At 40.2% G+C, this 10,239-nt stretch overlaps 1 protein-coding gene across 4 annotated transcripts in view; it reads right to left on the bottom strand.

The window, feature by feature from the left end:
* Positions 1-10,239, bottom strand: part of MED13 (mediator complex subunit 13) — a 77,729-nt gene that overhangs the window by 22,736 nt on the left and 44,754 nt on the right. For 2 of the 4 annotated variants that reach the window (XM_006016061.3, XM_006016062.3), the window contains exons 8-11: positions 8,444-8,609; positions 8,056-8,166; positions 5,136-5,819; positions 144-360 (exon numbers count right to left, since the gene is read on the bottom strand). In XM_006016061.3, coding sequence (XP_006016123.1) covers positions 144-360; positions 5,136-5,819; positions 8,056-8,166; positions 8,444-8,609 — 1,178 coding nt within the window. The remainder of the gene's footprint in view (positions 1-143; positions 361-5,135; positions 5,820-8,055; positions 8,167-8,443; positions 8,610-10,239) is intronic. The other 2 variants (XM_025210046.1, XM_025210039.1) reach the window with 2 other exon arrangements.

The following is a 10,239-nucleotide window of genomic DNA, read 5'->3' as shown; positions in this document are numbered from 1 at the left end:
CTGCTTTCATACAAATATTTCTGATAATTAATCATTTTGCTATGTGCTAGCTACCAGTTGTATACATCATGGTTCAATAACATTTGATTAAGACAATTTGTGTTTATACGGTTACTGATTTACCTCATTACTCCTTTACTCACCTTGTGTTTTTTCCCAGTTTCCCGTTCATTGTTCTGCCTCTCTTTTTTATTATCGGGAAAAAGGAATTCCACATCACCATCAACAAATGCGTATGGATCAATTTCAGGTTCTTGGTCAGTTTCAGATACTACTGCTGCTAGGTACTGATTTTTACTCTGATACTGCTGCACCAGTTCATCTGAAACCTTTAAAGGCTTCCTACATTGCACCATTAATCTGGACAGAAGAAAAAGTACAATTATAAAGTTGCATCAACCCCCTACTACCTTGGTTTAAGCATCAATTATTTTTGTTGCAAGCTTCTACACAATGTCTATGCACTATATTAGCTAAGAATAAATCTATTTTTCCAAGACCTTTTTGGGAGGATGATTAAGGGATGGTTGGTCTCTATGTGCAAGTCAGGTATAGCTCTGCAGACATTTGTGGTGTTTTCCTTCAACCACCTCAATCCAAGTTAAAATAAAAAATGGCAAACATGAGCTGGGAAGAAACATTGAGCCATTCCTTGAATAAGCCCAAAAAAACCAAGATGCCTACAAGAGCAGGTGCTGGAATGCAGGCCAACACTGACCAATTTGAAATTATCACGCTAATTGCACACAGGGCCCCAAACACACAGCAATGAGTATACTAATGGCTGCTCTTTTCCTTTAAATACACCCACTAGCTCCTCAGCAATTTGTTCAGTCCAGTACAAAGAAATGGCACCTTAACTTGCTCCAGTACAGTGGTGGCTCTAACATGCAACATGGGCAATAAAATGAAGAGAGTAGTCAGACTTGTTTTCGCTTATTTTATACAGACTTTTGGATATCAGCAAAACCCAAAGCAATAAGAACTCTTGAAGAACAGATGCCACTAAGTGACTAGTATAAATTAGACTTTACAGAACATGGAGATAAATATCCAAATTAGTTACACATGGATTTGAGTAAAAACATTCAAGTGTTCACTGTTTTATTGCATTTGTTTGCAATGACGCTGGTGGCACAGTATGCAAGCCAGATCCACCAACACTGACATTCATGAAAACAGGCTAAATAAACCTAGCTTTAGAAGTTCTTTGTATGCTTAAGAGCTCTCTTATTCAAGACTGAAAATTAAAAACGCATGCAAAGTAGAAAACTATTGGAAGCTATGGTATGACAGATTATTATATAATAAGCATACAGAGATACAATATGGATTATATAATGCCAGACACACACACACACCCCCCCCATGTTCCAAAACACACGACGAACCTAATCTGGGAGCCAATTATTAAAGAGGAAAAGCAAGAAATTAGATTATCCAATAACAGTGCTACAGTAGCTATGCATCTGCTCCAAACTTGGACTCCTTTTGTGCTTTACATTTTAAATCCAAATCAAGATACAACAAAGCAGTGAGAAGACAAAATCTGTGTTCAAAAAGAGGGTTCACATAAGCCCCTATAATGTCCCAGTGCAAGAAGACATTCCCTGGTGGTGAATTACTCAAATAGTACACAGACATATCCAATATACAGAATTAAGAGGTTTAACACTCCCCCACATGGCTCTCTTCTTGTCATTTTCCAGTCTGTGCATTAGTTGGTCCTGCTGCATAAGAGGCTGTGATGTTCCTACAACTACTCCTGTGTATTCAGATAGTCCAGACCAGGGACTGGCAAACTACAACCCAAAAGCAAGATCCAGCCTGTTGACCAGTTTTATTCAGGCAGTCAAGCCTGGACATCTGTGGGGATTTAGCAGTGAGGGAATTCAGCTACGCAGCGGCCAGGCAGCAGGGAGAAACAGCAGCAGCAACCAGATCGGATGTTCTGGCCCACCATAGGCAGAACTGGGTTATTTCAGCCCACCACTCCTAAATTGCTGCCAGCCCCTGGTCTGGACTAACTAACTGGAGTATGAAGTAAGGTAAGTTTGGATACATCAGAGAGACCTAAAGGGGAAAAAAAAAAAAAAAAGAAAAAAAAAAGAAAAAATCTTCTCTCTGCCTTCCACATCCCCTCGGCACAAGAGAAGCTGTAGAACAGAACCAAAGCAAAACCAAACCTTCCTGCTTCCCATTGACAGCATTTTGAAACAAAAACACTCAAAGGAAATATCCTGACCCCCAGCTCCAAGATCCTGCCAGCATTTGGAAGATTCATGTGTGGTATCCAAAAAACTGACAACTTCAGCCTTGCCTTTCGGGTCCCAAGGATATCCTAGGTCACGTCTTTTTGGAGGTGCTTCCATAAACCACCCCCAGACAGGCAATGAACTATATCAGAGACAGCCGGCACTTGCATTTGGAGAAACCTTTGATGCAACTGGAGAACTTCTCCTTACCCCAAATCCTATATAAACTAATCCAACATCCTATATAAACTAACTTGCTGCTTTAATTGCTTCTTTCTAACAAGAGAAACTGCAACAACAGGAACAACTTTCTTATTAAGCTTCAAGGGAAGTAGCTTAGTAGGGAGTTATGCTGAAATACCCATTTAGTGAATGGGTAAACTAAATGGAGGGTATAAAAGGAAAGATGCATTTTCTTACTCTGAAAAAAAGAGTAAACCTTGAATTAGAGCATCTCTTTCCATTGTCTGGGAGGCTGGAGGACACTGATAAATGCATGTCTCCTTAATATAAAGATCTAGGCCTTGAAAACATTAAACAGACACCTGTTTTGGTCTTTTTCGCTTTGTTGTGGTTTTGGTTTTTTTGGTTTTTGGTTTTTTACAGGGCTGACATGCGGGACACTCTCTCTGCATCTAGATAGGTCTGGAATACAAAACCCCCACTAAATTAACAAAATCACAGTGGGGTTGGGGAAGGGGATGGAAACTGTCAATCGCTGTAGGACTTCCTCGCATCAGAAGCTGCTTCCCATTCAGAGGCAAGTTATATTTTGAAAGCACTGTAGTAAGAGTGGATGAGAATCGTCTTGTGCAGATCTCATCTGCTGAGAAGGATATACAGAAGACAAGGGGGGAAAAGCGTGGTTTGTTTTTAAACCTAAAGGAGAGGCAAAAACCACATATTTGCACAGCTGTGAAACAGAGAGTCCCAAGTAACCCCTGAATCAAATAAGCTTTAAAACTAAAGACCAAGATTATTCTTTTATTCTATTGCATTTTATTCATTCCATAACTATCCAAGCTTTGGAGAGATCAGAAAACTGATGAGGATGGGTTTCTCTCTTCTGGAGGAGGGAAGCTGCAGAGGGATGTGTGTTGTAATCTTGGGCAAAATTACAAAGTCTTATCACAGCAGAAATTCTGAACCAACTTCTATTTATACAATTAAAAAGAATTCAAACCTTCTTATCCATGTGGAACTAAATAAAAGCATTTCTATAAAAAACAGCCACACAGCTCTGACTTCCTTATGTTACTAAATACTGCCAGGCAAAAACAGTGCAAATGATACCCCAAAGCCATTTTCAGTGGCCTAAAGATAATGCGATGAGGGTTGGAATGCCAAGTTTTGAAAGGAACCTAGTCTGACTCCTACTTATCCCATGACATTTGTCCATCCAGAGGGACCATTATTTGGTAGTGAAGCATTTTCATGACAGTCGAGGTCTATCTAACGCACTAAAATGAGACAAGTCAATCATTAGTTTTCTGATTGGTAACCTCAAACCCTTTAAAAATCCTTCTGCAGACACACAAATCAAGGTGAGCTAGTCATCTCTGGCTCATTTGTTTTTTTCTCTCTGAAAAGGCATCAAAAAACCTCTGAGGAAGCAAGTATGATTTTCAGAATAGATCTGACCTGCAAACTGAAAGTTAAGCTCTCCTGATGGGGGTGTAGGTTGTAGCCGTGTTGGTCTAAGGACACAGGCAGACAAGGCTCTTTGGGTAAATCCGATATCTTTTATTAGAACAACTCAAATAGTTGGAAACAACACAAGCAATTGGTGTATTGGACCAACTCAAATAGTTGGAAGTTCTCCGGACAGGCACACTAATAAGGAGTTCAGTGCTGGCTTCTTGACCTTTATACCTCCCCAATTTCCAAAAGCCCATATTGTAGATAAGTTAACATTCAAGGCAAACATTTCGTCCCCCAAATCTTCTAGCATGTTAGTAAAGGTAAGAGCCAATTTACAGAAGTAGATGAAGCAAAAGCTCCCCAGAACCCATTATACCCAAAGATTCAGCTGTCGACACAAAAGAACAAGCTTAAAACTCCTCAAAGACCAGCGATACAAGAAAAACCTAAAAATATGACCAACGGTAAAAATCAAGCTTATACGCAGATCCCCTAAGCTAGGTGTTAGCTGCCCAACGATGCTGTCCTCTTCTTTTCCTACACTAGGTTCTTCTGAACACAAAAGATGCTGAACAGATAGAGTGGAAAGCCTCTTCTTACTAATTAGTATAAATAAAGTTACACTTGCTCCAAAAGGTTTCTGCAGGTTTTGGGCATCCATGTTAAAAAAAAAAGGAACACAAAACCTGCAGAACTTTGCCTATGCTCAATTCCTCCTCATTAAAACACGTTTAGTAAAGTCCTTTACCACATATAACCTCGAGTAAGCAAGAAAACTACTAAGTGAAGGCAACTCGCAGGCATAAAGTTTGGCATGCATTTAAGGACGCTGCGGACACACCGACCAAAAAAAATTGTTTCTGCATGGTAAAAACTTCCTCCTGAGATAATAAAACAATGCTTATCATTAAGCGATGAAAGCCAACATTATGTTTGCCACCAAATTTGTAGTACACTAAAAATCTCACGAAGGCAGATAGGGCTTAAGATTCATAACAGCTTTAAGCCCAAGAACATTAACGGTTTTCAAACCTGAACAAACTATCACATAAATGAAAATATAAAGAGCTTAATAATCTGAAACTCAAATACCCTTTCTTAGAGGTGACTTTTTGTACAAAGATCTTGGTTCAAGTATCACACCCTGTTAATAAAGGGACGTTTGATCATGTTTGGAGAAACGGTCTAATTGGAAGTCTGGCCATTTTTGCATGACTAGGTATTTTAAGTAACACCTACTCTGTAACGGATGTGAGGTTTTCCTGTCCAGCAGGTACCACTGGATCGTCTCTGAATTTGTCGCAGGGGAGCGGGGGCGGTAAGAATTCCACATCCTTTTTCTTTGGAACTTTATAATACTTCCAAGTGTTATCAGCTTCATCTTCTTCCAGATTCACTGCAGTACCAATGTATATTGTGGGTTCTATGACTTCTGGGAACTGAGCTGGGAAAGACTGGGACAAGCCATCTATCCTGTCTTCCATTGCTTTTGAAGGAACCAAGGGATCTGGTGTTGGCATCTGATAGAAATGCTGGCTCTGAGGAGTAGAAGGAGTTTTAGTTACCCCTTCATCAACTACATCACAAGGGTGAGGACTAAGCGGTGGTGGTTGAGGTGAATTTGCCATTTCAGTGCCATGCATCTGAGGAGTCTTTGCTACATCGTTAGTTCTGATATTTGAAAATCTCACTTGACTGTCTGGTGCTGTGATCACAAGCCTCTGACTCGCTGATTCTGCCTCCATGGCAACATCGTCACTAATAGAGACACGATGGTGGAAAGGAGTCAAAGGGCGTTTTTGCGGCTTATCCCCCTTGTCTTGCTTCTCATTTGTCTTGTGCTTTGGAGCCGCTTGCTGCTGCTGGCTTGCGGGCGGCGCCTGCCCCTGCTGCCCTGAATTTCTTGGTTTGAGATTTTTGTGCCTGGAAAAATAAGTGCAAAATACTTTAGTGAATCTCACAAGTGTATCCGCTGGCACACTACTGGGTACAAGCCAGCCCACTTCTGATAAATACAATTATGAGAAACTGGATATAGAGATAGGGGATCTAAGCAGGTTTTGTACATACTTGACAGGAAGGTGTCCAGTTTTTCGGACCACATTTTGGTGCCTGTTGCTACAACAGTCTCTCAAAGCTGAACAGCATGCTCACTCAAGTCCTTGAAGTGAAGTTAGGGTGAAAGACTGTTGAAGGATCTGTTCCTCCTTCAGTGGCTTATTTTTTCCAAACAAGGTATTGCTTTTTTACTTCTGCTAACACTGTCAAATCAGTACAACTGCTGTTTTTTCTGGTTCAAGCAGCTGCACAAATTTTCTGGGCAAAATGTTCATTGACTAAAGGTGATGTGAGAGTCCTAATGAACCCAACCTTAAGACCTAAAAGCCAGGCTGCCAATCCTACAAATCAACCATCTACCTGTAAATCTCATAAGAAAGAGAGAAATATATTAAATCTCCCAGTGCCACTTACACAGTTATTTTTCAGAATATAAATGCACTTTAATGATGAAGTGCATTCCCTCCTGCTCCCCAACATGCAGAATGCAAAAAATGGCTGCTTCTGAGTGAAACTCCCCAAAGTGCAGACTTTCTGGATTCTCTGCCAGAATAAGGGCCACAAGTACCGAAACGGATTACAGAAAAAAAATCAGCTTGATAATGAGTTGTGCACACACCTTTGTTTACAGGACTGGAGTACCTCATTCTGGCAGAGAAAACCAAAAGTGTGCAGCTCATGCTTCTCAGCTTTAAATCAGAAGTAAAGGTTTTCAATTTATTAAAGCACAGTTCTATCTCCTTTGAACTTTGCATGGCCTCTTCTGCACACAGGCACTCTTAAAATCCCAAGAGAGAGAGAGAAAGGGAGTAAGAGAGATCTTTAAACTTTGGCAATCCCATTTTTAATCTATCCTCGACTCACATTTATTAGCATAGCATTAAGTAAGAGAGACCCCATACACAAATTCTCCTTTAGTGAAACACTGTGCGCCTAACTCCACTCTCTCTCAAGTCTCCAGTATTTGCACAGGCCTTAGGGTAATAGTGTTTCAAGAATGGAAAAAGGTAAGCATTTTTTTTTTAATCTACAGTTTCCCAGCCATTCATCCTGTACTCCAAAGGTCAGAATCATTAGACTGAGCATGAAGAGTTAAACATAGATTTTAGTATTGCCAATAGATTCTTCGCTACTTTAATTTCACAGTGTGTTGTGCAAAAACTAAAGCCACAAATCTAAGCTACTACTAGAATTAAGGGGACTTAAATTCACTTTAAAGAAAAACCTGTTAATAGAGATGGTTTTATTTCCTTCAGAAGGCTTTTATCATGGATTTTAATGCAAAAGCTGTAGCGAAAACATGCAAATTCACACATACACAGGTTTTCTCCAGCAGCCAACTTTGTGTGGAAACAAGTGCCGCATAATGTCCAATTCTTAGGATAGCAGTGTTGCAAGCTCATCTACTCTACCAGCTAATGCTAATAACTTTTTCCCCAAAACAAAATCATCTCCTTTACAACCCTTGAGGATCCAGGCCACAGCAAATGGTTTTTTTAAGGCTTCTTTCCTCAATAGCTACCAAAAGCAGTGTGTGCACTGACCTAAGAATCCTAAACTAGTGGTTCCTAACCTTTTTGGGCCACGGACCAGCAGACTGCGGACCGGCATACTGGGCTCTGGAAGTAACCGGCATACTGTGGGCCAGCAGCCAACCCTTTTTTATACTTAGTACAAAGTATAAAAAAGGGTTGGCTGCTGGTCCGCAGTATGCTGGTCACTTCTGGACTTCCAGTCCGGCAGCCAACCCTTCACGGCCTGGTACCAGGCTGTGGCTTGGGGGTTGGGAACCTCTATCCTAGACTCACACTAGAGACTGTGCAGGTTGTCCCTCTGGTGAGCTCAACCCAAGGTAGGCGGCCTGAGGAACCTGAAGCCAGAATACTCATGTGTACACTGAATTGTCAGGAGATCACTGTGCTGATCCATGCAAATAAAAGCTCATATATTACCCTCATCACAGGTGATTGCATAATAAGTTCAGGATACATATCCCCCCTGTGGTATAGACCTTTATTGCTTAAAATTGCCAAAATCTGCCACAAAAAATAAACCCTGCATAATTCTATCTACTTATTGGACTGCAGGTCTGCTGGGGTACCTTGAACAATTGCAATTTGTCCTCTGTGTGGCTTCAACAAAATCCCAGGAGGCTACTTTGTCAACTGTCTCTTCATCGCATAAGCCATTTGATGTAGCAGAATACTTCCTCCTATAATCCAATATTGGGAAGTTAATTATTTTTTAAACTACAGGTCACATTACTTTTTCTTTAACCCTATGCCAAATCTTAATAGCAGCTGTGTGAACAAAATCAGTGTGCACTGATATTCAAAGTAAGTTTTTTCCTTTGAAACGCTTCAAAATTAATAAAGCAAAACATATCTTTCTGACAATTTTTCTTCAAAACCCATTGCTTACAGCATAAGAGTTCTTCAGCTATATTTACTATATGGCATTTATCTCAGTTTCAGAAAGCTAGTACATACTTGTTCTGTGCTCTGTTCATATTGCATTCTTGCCAAACTCGATCCACCACCTGATTGGCTAGTTTTCTTGGGATTTTGCCACCATGGTGGCTAGTACTGTCAGAGCTAAAACCATCGGAAACGGAAGAAAACTTCACCCACTTCTGGGCAGACTGAGCATCAACTGCTAACAGAACCAAAAGGAGAAAAAAAGAAAGAAAAAGTATTTTAGGCAATTAGATAACATCACTCAAATAGCCATGACAACTCAAAATGTTTTTACACGCTGGCTGAAACAGAAGTCCTCTTTTGAACGATGCACCTTGTTAATTTTTTATTCCTAATTATAAATGCAAATCAGAGAAAATGTAGGCATACATGGGAGAAGCTCTAGCTAGTGACATGTGGTTTTGTCACACAGGAAACGATCATACATCATTTAAGACAAGTTCCCCTTTCCACCTGAATTTCTTCAGAAGAGATACTTGAGCATTTGTTTTCTCAACAGAATCTTGCCCCTCCGACAGGAACACTTTTTGAACCTCTCCACTAACCGTGGTTTTATTTTGTACTTTGCAATTGTATTAAGTCAACCCTGTGATCAATATGAAAAAGCAGGATTTAGCTCCTCTAAGGACAGGGCCCATCTCCGGGTAGACTCCCACCTTTGCTCAAGGAAAGAGGTTATGCCTGCATTTTAAAAAGAAGAGGTTTTGCTGGGTGTTGCTTCTGGACTGCCATCATGTTTGCATGCGTTTCTTCATAAAACGTGGGTAAAGTCTTTTACAGGACCCTAGGCACCACCTCCAATATTTTGATAGTCCTCAGGTTCATAAGGTGCTCTCATTAAGTGCAGGTGAATAATTTCACCACTTTGCAGGAAGGAGGCCCCTTAGGCAAAGTCAGCATGGGAGGATAGGCACAGGTTTATAAATACATACATCAGAAATGGACATTTTAGGCTGTGCAGGGGAAAATGTAAAGGGTCCTGTTCCCCAAGCTAGGTAAAACTAAAAATTAGAATAATACCAGTGGATAACCCAAATAAGCAATAGGATGGAGATGACCTAAAGTCTCTTCCATCAAATTCCATTGATCTATGGAGAAAAATTCCACTTCTCATAAGCCAGAGGGTAGATACTTGTATTCACTGCCAACAAGCTTCAAGTTCGAAAAAAATGACTTCAGTTGTGAAAAACTCAGTATCCCTTTGTTAACCCACTCCTTTGTGCAGAAGGTTTCTTGCTTCACCACAACCCTGAGGAAGTCATATGCAAAGCCATTTCTGTCACTAATTTAAACCATTACTTAAATCAGCAAGCAGGAAGCCTTCATTTAAATAATTGATTTTAACCTCATTTTGCATTGTACTAAGTTCTTTTCCCAAACAAAGGCTCATTTTCACAGGTTAATATAACCATTAGAGCACGTTTGCAACTAATCACAGCCTTTGCATAATGAGTGGTATTTTGTTAATGGCAGACGTACACTATCTACGCACATTTATTTACTGTTACGTAGCTTTTTCTCATTTTTTTTCTCCAAGAAAATGAGGTGTTGAGTATGCGAGACAATTTTGTACTTGCAATGTGTGTCAAGCTGTCCTTGACAGAACTTGGACTTGTGCAAAAACAGAGAAAAACACTTTAAAACGCATATGACCAGTTTTAAGTGGGCTGCACACCCAAGAAGAGTTTAATCCAAACATTACCATTTTAGAAAGTTACCTGATTTACTCAGCAAAGGAAGCATTAATGAAATGCCTGATTATATCTCCTCACCAGGGGCTAGATTTTCAAAAGGCATTTGAAAAGTTT

This window comes from Alligator sinensis, unplaced genomic scaffold, assembly GCF_000455745.1.
Source record: "Alligator sinensis unplaced genomic scaffold, ASM45574v1 scaffold118_1, whole genome shotgun sequence".
In the NCBI taxonomy this organism is placed as follows: Eukaryota; Metazoa; Chordata; order Crocodylia; family Alligatoridae; genus Alligator; species Alligator sinensis.
Note: the sequence above shows the minus strand (reverse complement) of the source record. Positions and strands in the feature narration are given on the sequence as shown.